The sequence below is a fragment of the Ceratotherium simum genome, chromosome 12 (assembly GCF_057802395.1).
Source record: "Ceratotherium simum simum isolate JZ-2026a chromosome 12, ASM5780239v1, whole genome shotgun sequence".
NCBI classification, from domain to species: Eukaryota; Metazoa; Chordata; class Mammalia; order Perissodactyla; family Rhinocerotidae; genus Ceratotherium; species Ceratotherium simum.
Genome location: NC_141911.1, coordinates 39352494 through 39369052, shown reverse-complemented (window position 1 = coordinate 39369052; position 16559 = coordinate 39352494). Strand labels below are relative to the sequence as shown.

At 39.8% G+C, this 16559-nt stretch overlaps 1 protein-coding gene across 5 annotated transcripts in view; it reads right to left on the bottom strand.

The window, feature by feature from the left end:
* ZNF827 (zinc finger protein 827) overlaps nt 1-16559 on the bottom strand; it is a 173354-nt gene that overhangs the window by 93920 nt on the left and 62875 nt on the right. For all 5 annotated transcript variants that reach the window (XR_015553812.1, XM_014780184.2, XM_014780186.2 and 2 more), the window contains exon 5: nt 13429-13662. Coding sequence is in view for 4 of the 5 variants with exons in the window: in XM_014780184.2 (XP_014635670.1) it covers nt 13429-13662 (234 nt within the window). In the remaining variant the exon portion in view is untranslated. The remainder of the gene's footprint in view (nt 1-13428; nt 13663-16559) is intronic.

The following is a 16559-nucleotide window of genomic DNA, read 5'->3' as shown; positions in this document are numbered from 1 at the left end:
CAGAGGAGAAAAGTTTCCCATTTCTGCTCTGAGGCTGGGAAAATCCAAGGCTGGGGCTTTTCCACAGGTGTTTCCACACCCCAGGAAGAGGCAACACAGGCTCTGAACAGTTTCCTACTTTCTCTACTGGACATTTTGGTCATCTGTTTTCTGAGAAAAAAGAAAGGAAATGCTGCCCATGAAAGAAAACAGTGGTGCAGCAGATTTTTCTCCTAATAGACAAGAACCTTCAAGAATAGCATTTTCCACTCCTCTCTCCTTGGAAAAGCAAAATGGGAGATTTATTCTCTGGAATGGATAAAATCCATGTTCTCTGGACTAAAGATAACAGGCACAGTTGAGGGCAGGGGTGCTCAATGGTGTGAGGTAGGGAATTGAACTTTTTTTTTTTCCCCTTTCTCAATAAAAAAAAAAAAAAAGTATTTTTCAACAGAAGGGCCCTACAATGACCTCCAGTACACACACACACACACACACACACACACACACACTCCACACATTTCACCCAGAAGTGCACAGAAGTAACTGAGCAAACCACAAGACCAAGCCAATGTCTATGAGGGAGACAAGCAAAGATCTGCACAAAATTAAAAAATTCATTAAACAATTAATCAGTTAATTAAATGAAACCATCTTTTCCAGGTAGTGAAACCCATCTTCATGGTAACCTAAACATTAGGAGAATTTTGTTTAAAATGATGGAGCTGGGATTTTTGTATGCCCCTTCCTTCTTTTTTCTCTCTCATACACATGCATCACAGTTTTGATTCCTAAAACAATTTCAAAGATATTTTATCAGAATTGGATTTTTGAATTAAATCACCAAAACCATAAATTAACTAGTGTTTCCCCTCTCTATCAGTATACTACCTGGCAACTTAAGAAGCAGAATTAACAAAAGTCTGAAGAACTAGCTATGCGCACTAGAATTCACAATTTAGTAGACAGAGGTAAACAGAGGGTCAACTTAGAATCAAGGTTTTAAAAACACACAGTGAAGAGCCCCAGGTGTTCCATTTTACTAATTGTTCTGAATCTGCAAGGAACAAATATGCCCTAAAAAAATGGAACTCAAACTTTAAAGGTGATGAAGAGTTACTGAGACCTGGAAGTTCTCTTTCAGGGGTCCAAGAAACAAACATATCATTTTCCATCAGAGCAAAGTACTTGATGCTTTATTCTTCTGTCAATTTTTAAATTAGTCTTTGCACTCCCTATACCAGGAAGCAATGCAACAGGTCCCTGCCTGAGAGGACTCCACTGGGCATTGGCTGGTGTTTTCAAACTGGCCATAAAACTGGGCCCACAGCTGTAGCACAAGTTTTGAACTTGATTCAAAGTATGTTGTTAGTGTTAAACTACACAGGAGACTCACGTAATGTAAAGGAAGGTCCCTCGGAGTTGTCACGTGGAAGATGATCACAAGTTAGAATACATCCATCACACATTCCGCATTCGATTTAACTTCTGTCCAAATGACAATCAAGAATTAAAATCCTTCAGTCATTGGGGGCTCTGGGAGATCAGCTTCTCCAGCCAGCGGATGATGTGCAGTGGCTCAGTCATTATCTGCTGAACTCTGAGTGTGTCAGTGTTAATGTAAAACCTCTCCCAATCATCTTGTTTTCTTTCCGTTTGATGGCTTCACGAGAAATTAGCTAAAGAGGTGCATTTAAACTGTATGTCTGCCATTTGGTAACATTCCAAATGATCTCATTTTTTAAAAATTAATCTATTTTTCATCTAACGTTCAGAATATACTTTTCTTGTCTCATATTAAAAAAAAAGGAAAAGGGTCAATTAAAGTATCTGATCTAACCTTAAAGCTATTGAACATTATTATCCTTTGCCATTTAATAAATCTAAGCCCTGTCTATCTCATCTGTTGTGATTAATAGGCCTTTATATATCCTTCTATGAACCTGAATGTGTGTGTGGGGGATGTGTGTGCACGCACAGGTTTTAAAGAGGATTCCTGAAAGATTCATTTTTAGACACAAAAAATTACCAAAAAGCAAGGTCCATTTCTGTCAAATGATGGGTTGCCCACTGCTTTATGCTCAAAGAGGAGGGAGAAGGACAGCGGGAGTCCTTTCAATAACTGAGAGTTTTACCAAACTTTTAAGTATTTTCCACTGAAAGATGGTAAAGGCGTTAGTATATGCAGACAAGTTTAAAATGCTTTTCTTAGGTGGTGCTAAATATTGCTGAGTCATGTCCCAAGGATATCTCTGTTGCGAAGCCTTGACTTCTTCTTTTATATTGGTTGATGTTTCCAGCAGGCAAGGAAGGGCTGGTAAGCATGGTGCGCAGAGTAGAGCATCACGTCACAACAGAGAGGGAACCCAGGCACTAACTAACTGGAGTGAGATATGGGTAGTGATAGATGGAGTGGGAAGAGAATGTAGGCTCATGCAGTAAAGGGCACTGTCTTGTTCACCTTTGTGCCCCTAGTGCCCAAAACAGGACTTGGAAAATAGTAGGAGCTCAATAAATATTTGTTGAATGAATGAACAAGTGAAAGAAAACAAAAAAAAAAAAAGAAGGAAGACCATAAAGAAGAAATGGGAAGATAGGATGAGAAGTAGAGGAAAACTAAAGGATAGAGTTCATTTAAACCCTAAGAAATCTTTACACACTTTTGCCAAGAATTAAAGCCCTTTTAGCCAATGATAAATGAGCCTTGGCTTTTGATAGGGCACCATCCCTAGGACCATGCCTGTGGGAATCCTTAGAGTGGCGGTGGGACCTTCAATAGCGGAAAATGTTCCCTCTGGGCTCTTAATTCCCCATAGTTCTTGGAGACATGGAGTGCATGGATATCCTTACAATGTATTCTGGCTGTGTTTCAACCTTCTTTTCCAAATGTTTTTTTAATCAAAGCTACTTACAAGTAGCTTAAGTGACTCATTTTAATTTCCCTTCCTCTCTGTGTTCCTGTGTCCTCTCTAGCGCAGGTGCTGAAGAGCAACAAAACAGTCAACTGGTGGTGAGGGGGCAGGGGTGGAGTAAAGGGGGTGGGGGGTGAGAGAGGGTGGAGGGGTAAGGAGGTAACCCTTAAACTGAGAACTAGGCCCTAACACTTGGACACTCCCTGTTACACACAGGATGAATACTTTAGCTCTGGGTGTCTCCAAGAAAGCTGAGAAAGAATCAGATAGGAAGAGCTTTCTAACATGAACACTATTTTAGGAGAAAATATTTTAAACAGTATTAGGATGGGATAAAGAGGGTGCAAAGGTTTTAGCACAAGCAAATGAAAGGAGACAACCATCTGTCTCAATTAAATTATCTTTCTAGTCCTCAGTTTTCTTCTTTACTTCCCACAGCTCTTTAAAAAAAGTGCAGGAAAAAAAATATTATCTACATATTACTCAATATGTTTGCCAAATAAGCATTGATGAATTCCAAGTGAAGATTCCTACCAATATTCAAATGCACAGAGTGAGGCACGATGATTCTGCTCTCAGAATAAGTCTCACGAATCACTATAATTTTCACCTTTCGTCCTCATTAATCCATTGGCTCTGCTGAGAGCCTGCCTCTCTCTCTCGACCACAGGGCCTATTAAGCAACATGTACATGGACCACGGGAAGCCTCCAGCAAGGCTGTCCCCATGAATGCCCCAAACTCAAAATAGGAGAAAGAATATCTGGTAGCAACAGTAGGGAAGTGTGTGTATATGTTTAGATGGGTTTACGGGGATACAGTTGGTATAGTAAGTTTAAGGAAACAAGTTTGTAATTTATTCTTCAGTGAGCCTCACCACCTGACTTGGGACCTAAGATAAAAAGTGGTGGGTCACATGTATATTCTGTCACCTCCCCCCATTTCTCCGGCTGGGGAGATAAGCGATACAAGTGTAGGGCAAGCCACAGGAAACCAGGAAATGTGCTCGAATCCAGCTGCTGTCCCATATTTAGAAAATAGGAAGTAAATGAACTCACAGCGCACACTCAGGATGGTTTAAATATTGGGAAATATACACATGGGTGGAGTAAATACATAGGGGGTAATTAGGAGGGAAGACCAAGATCCCCTTTGAAGAAACATCATAGGTCCTCACACTTTGAAAAGAGAAAAGACCACTTTTCAATCCTTTGTCTTCCCATAAGAATAACGGAAGCCGTAAGGGAGAAATAGTTCTCTTCACGGGAGTTTCCCATTCTTGGGCTAATATGGACACTGCCCTGCCCAATGGGAACAGGTGTCCTCTCTCTCAGACTGTGGGTATCTCCAGTGCTCAATGCACTGAGCGACCAGGGCACCATCATCCAGTTGAGCCCCTGTTCAGTGAGTCACGTGGCCTCCTGGCAGCAGACAGGCTACCTGGCAGTGGGGAGAGGATTCCCTTCTCCAGAGGTGCGTCTGTGATACCAGCCTGTACCCAGATGGGCACAGAATGCATGCGGTTTAATTATACATGCGAATGCTCCTCTTCTTTGACATAAATAAGGTAAAGGTGAAAGGTTAATATGGCAATGAGAAGAAAAACCACTGTGGAATGAGAATGTTTTAGATCTCTCGTTGAGGAAAATAATGGTTGTGCTCTCCCTTACAAGACTCTAACTGTGGTAACATATAGCCAAAAAGGCTGAGGGTAGGACTCATAAAAAGCTAGAGGGTGTAGGAGATTCTAATGCAGTGATAAGGTACACAGCTTCAACCTGGCAGGGAAATTTGTCCTCTGAGTGAAAAATGGAGCAGAATGTTTGACTGGTCACTCAAATATCTGCATCCACACTGACACTGGATCCCTCAGAAAATAAAGCTGCTTCTTAGAGTTGTCACCATCAAACGGTATTTACTAATGGCCTCTGTGTCACAGTTTATGTTGTCGATAAGATAACATCTGTAGTCATTTATACCAGAAAACAGAAAACAATACAGGAATACAGGAGGACACACTATCCCAACTGCAAACACACTTCCTAGGCATCATTCTTAATTCATTTCTCAATATTATAAAGGAGGATCTGGAACCCCTCCACCTCACCCTACCCCACCCAGCACCCCTGCCCTACAGCCCTTCCCTCGACCCTGCTGTGATCAAACCCCTCCCTCCCACAGTCCAGCCAAACAGAAAAGGAATCTATAATGAAGGTGGAGTATATGAAATTCCTTTCAGAGTTCTTGCCTGGTTTCTGGGAACACAAGCCAATACAAATTTTCGTGGCTACATTAACATATGCAGCTATGCAACAGGGAGATGATAATAAAACAAGAGCCCTTTGAGTCCAGCCTTTCTGAGTCCCAGGCCTCAGTGTGGGAGGCGAAGGAAGCTGGGTAAAGAAAGCAAAAGGGTGGCCCGAGGGGCGAGAGCTCTAAGAGGAAGGTGTGGGGGGTGGTGAGCTGGGAGAGCTCCCGCATGAGGTAGGGGGAGCAGCAACAGCCATTCAGGTGTGTGGCTTCAAGCATTTGTAAGCTGTGTGTGGAATTACACAATAAATAGAAGGGGGCTTACAGTCAAAGAGTGAGTGTAACACCAGTGATGGTGGGAGAATCTGCCAGAAGCAAATATCCTCTTCTTTCTGGGAAAGAACGGCCCTTCCAGAGCTGCGGACGGCTGTTTCTGACTCTGTCCTGACTAAACGGTCAGGTAAATAACACCACTGTATCTCCTCTGAGCTTAACAAGATCTAGACCTTCAAGAAAGAATTCTCTGGGTATATAAACATGTCACATTTTTATCTTATTAAAGTGATCTATTCCCTGTTTGTATAAGATATAGTTTTCACGCTCCAAATATCTCCAATTCGCACTGAATTTTCATGTGCTAAAAAAAGAGTCTAATTCCTTATTTAAGATTTAACTTCCTCAGTTACGGGTTTTCTTTGTATATGTGCGTGTATGTGTATAGACACACACGTATATCCTGAGAGTAGCTTAGGACATATATGGCAATGAGGCAAGTGATCTGGCCATTAATTGTAAGCTCATTGCTGGTCACGTTCATTATAAGTCATTTAAAAAGTTACATATAAATATTCTTTGCCATCAGCTGAAGTATAGAATGCTACAGCAAATATAGAAATCAGAGAAATCAACTCCACTGTGCAGGTATTTATTCAATAAATTAGGTTTCACAGGCTTTATGTCTGAAAAATACTGTGCTAATATAAGTAAAGACAAGCTTTCATTTTAATACTGAACAAGTCTGCGTTTTTACCTAATTCTTGGAATTATGGAAAATGTGATAATTCCATAATAATCACAAGCAACAAGCAACAAAAGAAAAGAGAGATAATTGGACTATATCAAAATTAAAACCTTTTGTGCTGCAAATAATACCATAAAGAAAGTGAAAAGATAATCAGCAGAATGGGAGAAAATATTTGCAAATCATATATCTGATAAGGGACTTCTATCCAAAATATATGTAAAGAACTTTTACAATTCAAGAATAAAAGGACCAATAATTAAAAAGTGGGAAGAAGATTTGAACAGACATTTCTCCAAAGAAGATATACAAATGGCCAATAAGCACATGAAAAGATGCCCAACATCATTAGTCATCAGGAAAATACAAATCAAAACCACAGTGAAATACTAACAGTTCACACCCAATATGATGGCTATAATAAAAAAGACAGACAATAACAAGTTTTGGCAAGGATGTACAAAAATTGGAACTCTCATACATTGCTGGTGGGGATATAAAATGGTGCAGCTGCTTGGGAAACAGCTTGGCAGTTCCTCAAAATGTTAAACATAGAGTTACCATTTGACCCAGCAATTCCACACCTAAGTATACAACCAAGAAAGACAAAATACATGTCTACAAAAAGACTTGTACACAAACGTTCATAGCAGCAAAAGTTGTGCAACAACCCAAATGGTCATCAATGGATAAATAGATAAATTCATATCATGTGTAAAATTAATATTATATTATTGGTGTATCCATTCCAATAATATCCAGTGGAATATTATTCAGCCATATAGTACTGATACATGTTACAACATAGATGAATCTTGGAAACATTATGCTAAATGAAAGAAGTTAGTTACAAAAGACCACATATTGCATGATTTCATGCATATGAAATGTGCAGAACAGGCAAATCTACTGAGACAGACAGATTAGTGGTTGCGTAGGGCCAGAGGGAGGGCAGTGAGGGGGGATAAGGAATGACTGCTAATGGGTACAGAGTTTCTTTCTGGTGCAATGAAAATGTTCTTTAATTAGATGTGGTGATGGTTACACAACTCTGTGAATATACTAAAAACCACTGAATTGTACACTTTAAATGAGTAAATTTTACGGTATGTGAATTATATCTCAATAAAGATGTTCTTAAAAATGGGATGGTGCTTTAAAAAAGTCAGACTTTAAGTCTCCTCTAAAACATAACAATCTAAAATATATGAATTCTTAGAAAAGCAGAATACTGGGTTCAATAAATTTCTCCAGGTGCTCAAAAGACGTTGAAGTGGAAAAAAGTATTTTTCAATTTCAGACTGATTAGACTATGCCATTTTGACATTTTTATCCTCTCAAATTCTCCAGTACCATGTATTCAACAATGTGATAAAAAGACAATATTAATAAAATAAATAAAATACTTTTCTACTGATACTTCTACATTACTCTTTAACTCTTGTATATAGCTTTGCTAACATGTCTACCTGTTCACTTTAGGAGTGAGCTCTCCTCTCAGCTGTATGTGAGCAAGTAGAACCATAAGGAATTAGGCACAACTAGGCCTCCCATGTTCTCTCCACCACTGAATTAGATAACTTGTAAGTCTGAAAGAGGCGAACATGAGACGACATTAATATAAAACTAAAACCACTATTTTCCATCTCTTTAGATTATTACTGAAGTCATACTGCTTATACAGTTTGATAGACTATAATTTTCCAAGGGAGAAATACCAACTAGAACAGTGAATAGTTTGTGCCCTGAGAAATTATTTAGCTAAAATCTCTAATTTATCTCAAGGAATTCTTTAGAATAGGAAAGTCTCGGGGCTGGCCTGGTGGCACAGTGGTTAAGTTCACGAGTTCTGCTTCAGTGGCCCAGGGTTCACCGGTTCGGATCCTGGGCATGGACCTACACACCGCTCATTAAGCCATGCTGAGGAAGCGTCCCACATAGAAGAACTAGCAGGACCTACAACTAGGACATACAACTGCGTACTGGGACTTGGGCAAGAAAAAATAAAAAGAGGAAGATTGGCAACAGATGTTAGCTCAGGGCCAGTCTTCCTCAAAAAAAAAAAAAAAGTCTCCAATATGGTCTTTGATTTATCGGGGGTTGGGGGAGAATGCCAAAAGAATGCCAATATTGCCAAGGAATAATCATGAAATTTAACAGCAAAGAACATTGAAAAAAGTAGTATTATCTGAGGCTCACAACCAACACTATCTTGATTTATTAGGCACATGTGCCTTTCTAAAAAAGGTTCCCAGATATCATTATTTCATAATAAATTAAAAAGAATCTCCACTGAAGAGAGATGGTTCTTTTTAAAAAGTAACATGTACATTTAATAGAGCTTTGTTCTCTGTCGGCTTCAACCTAGGGCATTCTTTTCAGATGGACAAAACTTATTTCTTCAATTAATCAGTGGTTCTCAAAACTTACCTGTCAGAGTTACTTGCAGGGCTTGTAAAAACCTCAGAGTTTCAGCTAGGTCCAGAGAAGGGCTCAAGAATTCGCATTTCTAACACTTCCCTAGCCTTCCCAACCCATGCTGATTCTGCCAGTCTGGGGACCACACTTTGAGAAGCACTGCCTCAGCTCACACAGAGTTGGGGCTGGCTAGACAAAGTCCTGGCTGGGCAGGTCTTCCAGGAAGGAAAGGTAAACATCACTCAAAGGCCAAAACACATTATTTAAATAATAATATTTAAATAACAGCAATGACCTAATCTGCTCCTCTGAACTTGCGTGGTTCATATATATTGTTTATCTTCCTGGTCTCACACCACCCTCACTCTTGACCACCCAAGATGTGTTTCTAGGGATTCTTCTCCTCCCAGCAATCCTACATGACAGCAGCCATGTCTGTCCAACATGGCCTTATCCCTAGATACAGTAAAAGTTTCCACTGGTGAGTCCCAATTGGAGCTGGGGCAACCAGCTGGAATTTGGAATTGGGACTAAGAAATTTCTGATTAGCTGCTCTTTTGAACAAGAGGTAAACTCAGAAGCTGTTGGTAATTGCCATTTTCCGCCAATGTGGGCTGGGTAACAGAAAAAGTCCAACTGTCTGTGCAGAAAGAAGCAGGGATGAGGTAGAGGGCCAGGGCTTCCTGTGTTCCATATGGTTATCCAGACCCTGGCTTCAGTGGAGGACTGAGGCCCTGCTGCATCCCTGCCCTTGGGTTCCATAAGTCAACCCCAAACCTGCATCTCCTATTAAATTCCCCTTTCTTGCCTAAACTGGCTGGAGAGGATTTGTTATTTACAACCAAAAGGGCCCTAATTAAACCTGTTAATAAAGTCATCTTTAGGTACCTTTCCTCTCTGCTTTAGTTCACCCCAGAGATTAAATTCACCTTAAAACTTCATCCTATCCAAGTTTACCTGCTTCTAAATATCTCATAGCTGAAGCCCTATCTTCCATAGGTGACTCCCTGAACCCTACATCACTAGGTATTTCAAATCCAGGGCCTGTTTAGATTCTTCTACAGGAGGTAATTATAATTTATATTTCTCTCCAAGACTAGGCAGGGATAAATGAATATAAATCAGAAAGGAGTATAAATCCATTCGGTTTCCTTCTTTGAGCGCAGAAAAAACCAGTACACGTGTTTCGAATTAAGGTCTAATGTGAAGTTTTACTTAGCATGTTAGATAAATTTAAGTGTTTAATTTCTCATTCATGTTTCTGAATAACTCCAGCTTTCCAGCTACTTATTTTTGTGGAATTGATGTTTTTAAATGGCATTCTTATCTGCTACTTCTGGGTTCAATCACAGACATGGTAGATTTCACATATTCATTCCCAAGTAAACATGTGGCTCCTCAAAGGGAGAAGGGGGCATTTCTCTATCTCTTGGAGTCTAGCTATTTCTCTCAAAGCACAGCAGAGACAAAGCAGATAAAATCTGCGTCATTTTCAGCATTACATCACATCTGTGATACAACATCTAGTTCCATAAGTTTGTGAGGTTACCAGACGTCGGAAAACCAGAGTTTAATACTGACTTGATTCTCTTAGTCTGTCTAATGTTATATATCCTCAGGATTTTGGCCTCCTTAAATCACAACTTCTGGGAATTATCTTTGGCAACTATATGCTGAGCAGAAAAGTCAGATTATTTTGGCTGCCTTGTGTCACATAACAACAGGTAGTTGCAGACATCCAGTGGTTTCCTTCTAGTGGATTGCTTTCTTTATGGTAATCAATTTACTTGGCCCAGCTGTCAGGCACTTACTTTCCCAATTAATAAGTGGAAATAGAACTTGAGCCACAGGAAGGAAGAAAACTCAGATTTTCCTAAACATGCAGTTAATGAAAAATTTAGCCTACTCTCCAACTCATCTGTGTTTTTCCCATAAACCATAACCGTCAATTTGGAAAACAATATACCTACAGAGATTTCTCCACATAGGAAAGTTTCACATATTTGACTGGGCCATGTGCCCAACGTCCATCGTTAAGGAGTTAACACAAATTAATTTAAAACTGGAAATGAAGCAGCCAAAACTGTTGACTAGTTTCTTCTTATTAATTCAATGAAAAGACTGAAAGGGCCTAAACTACCAGATCATAGCTTCCAATCTAAAAGAAATAAGTAACAGAGGAGAAAAGTCCCTTTATTCCACATCTTAACTATTGCTTGGGTCAAAACTGAAAGAAGGAAAAAAATGTATGATAATGCATGGGATTTACTTTTCTCACCCAACTCTTCCTGACCCAAAGCATTTTTCCCAGTCTGACAGAAGACTGTAAATGAAAATTAGCAAGGCAGGAAGCAATGGGGACTCCCGTTCACAATAACGCCTTCCGCAACGCTTTGTGGTATGGGGTGAGGGGAACCTGGAGCAGCCCTGACTAACCTGCATAGATGCTTTGGGAAATGAATTACTCCTCTCGTCTAAAGAGGGACAGGAAATATCATGGAAAAGGGGGTCTGAAGACACTGACAAATCCTTTACTTAAATGTCATTCAGGGTATGAACATTGAAATCGCTGAAATTACAACTCGAGGAAAGAGCATAGGAAGTTTTTTTCCTAACATCTTCCTTCTTCCAAAAGCACTGATCTATCCATGATTAAAAACTCTAAAATCCACTTTGAACATAATAAAGGGTGAGTCCTCTTTACCTGTGGCTTAGGAATGAAAAGACATTTGTTTTTAAGTTACACACCTATTTTTAGGACTAACTTGGAAACTTCTTGACAGTTTACCTGATTACAGCCTGCTAGAGTGGAGAAACACGGATTCCCAGTGCAAAGTCACTCAGTGACTGGATTCCACTGCCCTGGATCACTTCTGACTAGACCACAGCACCTAGAGGGTAGGGACTGTGATGCATATTTCTGTGACCTAAGTCTCTTGCACATAGAATGCTGGGGAATTTTTTCAGGGCAAAAAATAGTTATCTTAATCTTCAAACAAGTTTTCACTTCCAAACCACAAAGCAGGGCAGATGCCCTTTGGAAATATGACCATGTCATCCACTCAACTATTGTTGAACGCCACAGCACATGTACTCAATAAAGCTCAACATAAACATTTAGAAGGGCCATTGCTGTCCACAAATATCATTAAATGTGCATGGCTGCATAGCTGTATTCTATTTGAGGGATCTCATTATTACCAAGGAAATGACTTCATACTTCATTGTCTCAAATCGCATCATCCAAAAGGATTAAGATAACATGTTTTCCTTGCAGAACATCTTTCCTGAAATCTCATTTTTGCATATTATCTTTTGTTGCCACCCCAGCTTTCTCTGCTTACAATACTGGCTGCACAGCGAACTCTGAAATAGAAATATTATTGTGCACTAGAATCTTACCATCAGGAGGGGACAGGAGTCACTGTTGGAAGAGAGTTAACGTCATTATAATGTGAAAGCCTATGCTATGGGAGAAGAATAAAAGAGCTGTGTGACCTCTCTGAATTGACTGGAAAAACAACAGACAGATTATTCTATGTCACTGAGACCTTTTGACACAGGAGGGAGGTTCCAACCATATGAAAATATGTTGTCTTGAACATCATTTTTTTTAACTTGCAGCTTTCAGCAATCAGCACAATCTTGCCAGACCCTCCATTTACATAGGAGAAGCTGCGCTATCACTGCAGTTTAGAAAAATAGGACTACAATAAGGATGTAATAATTGTTATGCTTTATCTATAACAAATCATGTACCCCTGAAGTTCCAATGTGTTTTGAATTAACATCAAAGGAAAGAATTCTTAACCCCACCAACTGGCAAATACAGGAATTTCAACTGTTCTGATATAATGACTCTAAGTAAATCACTATTAATGTCTTACTTTCCAACCTACTGGTCAACCAGAAACACAGTCAGAATCGCGGATAAAATCACACAGAGGAGTCTCCCTAATGCATATCTTGCTTACATCTTTCAAGTACAGCAAGTTACAAACTGAAAACAGCTTTTGATTCATATTAGCATTTTGAATAGTTTCTAAAAATCATTTTTAAACCATAGTGACCTAAGGATGGGATATGACTTGGTAAGTATTATTAATGTAACTTTTCTTTCCATGTTCTGAAAGTCATACCTTTAAATTTAAAAGACACTAAATTTTTACCTGTTCCAAAGGGGATAGGGCAGATAGGAGACTGGGTGGAAAAGAATCCAAAATGCAAGAATTTCAAATTATAACTCATTTTGCCAACATCTGACAGGCTGGGATTACATTTAGATACTAATAAAATTATTCATTCACCTTAAGAACTTAGATTAATTATTGTACTATTCCATTATGAAATTTTCTATTCATAAAATCTCATTGCTACTCTATTGGTAATTACTTCAAGTGCCATCTCAACTGCTTATTAAGTTAAGAAAAATATTTTTAATGGTTCTTAAAGAATATAGTATAATATAAATACACAACAAAATACAAGGTCCTCTATTAGAAAAGAATAGATATTTTGATCAATTAGCAGAAGTGCTTTGAATGTCATTAGAATCCATTTAAAATTATGACCTACATCATCTTAGAAAGCAGCAGTGTTTTCCAACAATTCGCAGTCATGTTCAGGAAAAGAAGGCTGTATTTGATAAGACAGGTACACAGCTAACATCTGCAAACAAACTCATACACACAACACAGGAATTTAAGCCAAGTAATCCAATCATCCCTGAATTTACAGCAATAATGTGATATTGCCGCCATTAGGCTAATTATAACCCACGCAGGAAGCAGCCCCACTGGCTTGCAAGTGAAATGACCAGAATGTGAATATTCTAAAATAAATCAAGTACCTGATAGTTTCATGAGAAGTTCAGATGCTGCTTTGACTGACATATCCCGCCTTAGCACATTCCCCTTCCCATCCTGGGGCTTAAGCGTGTCTTCAGAGATGCTTGGGGCCGGCACTTCAGATTCCGGGCTAAACACATAGCTGGACCGAGGCAAGGTGGCACTGAGGGCCTCCTCCTCCTTAGGCTCCTCTTTCACTTTAAAATTAAGATTCATGGGCTCCTTCTGATTTGCAGCTGTCAAAAGAAGAAAGGGAGGATTATATACACACATATACAAAAGGTCACTCCCCCTCTTAGCTGGCCCCGACTTTATGAAGGAAGGAATGCACAAACACATTGTGCTAACCGCAGGAGGGACCACCACTTGATCAAAGTACAGTGGGCCCTGGGCGCAGAAACACAATACCCTCCATGAGCGCAGGAGTCTGAAGAGGGTGGGCTTCTGAATCTTTCGAACCTATCATATTTTAAGACGTGCTGTCTTTACAAAGTGTTTGGGCATTTTCTCTTCGTTTTCCCTCAATGTCTTCTTTCCTGTATATGCTGTTGCCTCCCTGACCTATGAGCACTCTCCCTACCTAATCCTATTATAGAATAGTGCTTTCAGGCAGTTATTCTGCCATAAGATATTGAATATAAACATGAGTCAGAGGCAATGCCCAAAGCAAAAACGTGGGATGGGGTGGTGAGGTGAGGTTGGAGAATTTGCCAAAGAGAAAAGCTCAGACTAGAGATATACCGCTTTGCCTCATTATAAGCTAACAGTACTGACCCACAGAAGTGGGGTACATGCTTGGCATTGTTTTTCTGGTCCATGTCTGTAGCCCAAGTCATCTCTGAGTCCATAATGGGCATTTTTTAAAGAAAATTTTTTATTCTGAAATAATTTTATATTTGCAGAGAAGTTGCAAAGATGATTCAAAGAGTTTCCATATATCCTTCACCGAGCATTCCCTAATGTTAACATCTTGCATAACCATGGTGCATGTGTCAGAACTAAGAAATTCACATAACTCTGACCTAAACTCCAAATTTTATTCGGATTTCACCAGTTTTTCCACTAATGTCCTTTTTCCATTTTTAGCATGGTTGGTTGGTGTGGAGTGTGTGGTCAGGGCAGAGCTAACTAGCCTATTATGGGATGGATTTTGTGGCTTGGCTGTACCATACCAAGCCTTCACCCACTGAGCTACATACTACCCGGGAAACACCAAGAACGAAGACAAGCATCCTCTTCTACTAACTTGCACGTTCACAGGCATCTTGCTCCCTGTTAAAGGGTCATATAGTAGGAACTTTAGGTTGGCGATATTAGGTGTGTTTGTCTTCTGAGAAAGAAGATCTCATCCTAGTACAAAGTTTTTAGTAACGCTTATTAGAATACACAGGCTCCAAGTCCTTTCTTTCCACCTCAAGCCCCTCTAAGAAGGTACATTCTGGAATCACAAGTTTTCACAGAGCAGCGTATTTGGAAACTGGACTCCAGAGGGCTAAAGCAACATTTGGAAGTTTTACTACCAGAAAGATGAAGAGCTGGGACTAGAACGCAATCCATGGCCTGCCCGTCCTGTGTCCCTTACCTACCTCCACCAACCACTCCTCCACCTCTGGTTGCTGTTATAACTACACTTGGATGTAACTTGACCTTCAAGTCTTTGCTGAAATCCCACATTCTCAATGAAGTCTACCTTAACCATTCTGCCCAAAATTGTAACCCCCTCTCCCATAGTACTCCAAATTTCCCTTACCCTACTCTAATCTTCCTTTTTCCCCCAAAACACTTATTCACCTGATAACATACTGTTATGGATTGAATTGTGTTCCCTCCTCCCACAAATTCATATGTTGAACACCTAACCCCCATTGTGACTATATTTGGAGACAAGGAGGTAATTAAGGTTAAATGAAGCCATTAGGTGGGGCCCTGATCCAACATAACTGGTGTCCTTATAAGAAGAGAGACACCAGAGATGTGTGCACACAGAGGAAAGACCATGTGAGGACACAGTGAGAAGGTGGCCATCTTCAAGCCAAGGAGAGAGAGGCCTCAGGAGAAAAGAAACCTGCCAACACCTTGATCTTGGACCTCTAGCCCCCAGACCTGTGAGAAATAAATTTCTGTTGTTTAAGCCTGTGGTATTTTGTTATGGCAGCCCAAATAGACTAATCACACACTATATAATTTTCTTATTTATTATGTTAACCATTTATGATCTGTTCCTCCAACTCAAGGGTAGGCTTCATGAAGGCAATGATCTTTAACATTGACTTATCTTGAGTGCCTAGATCAGTGCCTGGCACATAGTAGGCACTCAACATATATTTGTTGATGAGTAAAACATGTTGGCTACAAATTAGTGACATCTGATGGTGCTCCACTATTACCTGTGGTAAACAAAACTAAGCATCCCAAAATATTCCACCAAAGCAATCAGAAGTGCTTTCCCCAGATCTGATCATTAGATTGGGGATAAGACAGAGATAAAGTTAAAAGCCCTGCTACCTACGCCACAGTGTTTACTGAGGTGTCTTTGAATAATTAGTTGGACTTTGACATTACTAAAGGAGGAGTCCAGAAAAATCTCAAGGAAAGCGCTTAAAATCTAGCCCTTTGGGGACAGTGCCATCGGAGTCTGAACCAAAGGGAATAAAGACAGTCCCTGGAAGAATCTTCAAGTATGTATTTCTGACCTCTACCAGGAAGGTAGCTCCTAAGAGGACTCTGTTTAGCACACTTCTCCCCTTTCAACTACTTCCTGGGGAGTTTTGCTGGCCACCTCCTAAAGCTTTCTCTTGCCCTAAGCCTTTCTTCCAGAACCCTTCATAACATCTTTTTCCAAGAGCATCCTAGTTAGTCACAACAGAATAATTAAATGGTGTGTTGTCTATTAAGCCTGTAACTTTGACTCTCTGGAAAGGAATAACATAAAGTGAATGATTATGTATTTTTAAAAATGCTTCAGTGCTGTATCTTTTATTTTAAAACTTTAAAAAATTCTAAGGTGAGGCTAGGAAAGCCATAAGAAACTATTGAGGCCCTAGAAGCAAATTGCAACTTCTAGAGAAGGCAACCACCAGGCTGATGCTCTCTGAAGACACAGGTAGTGTCTAGGAGCATTAGTCAGAACACA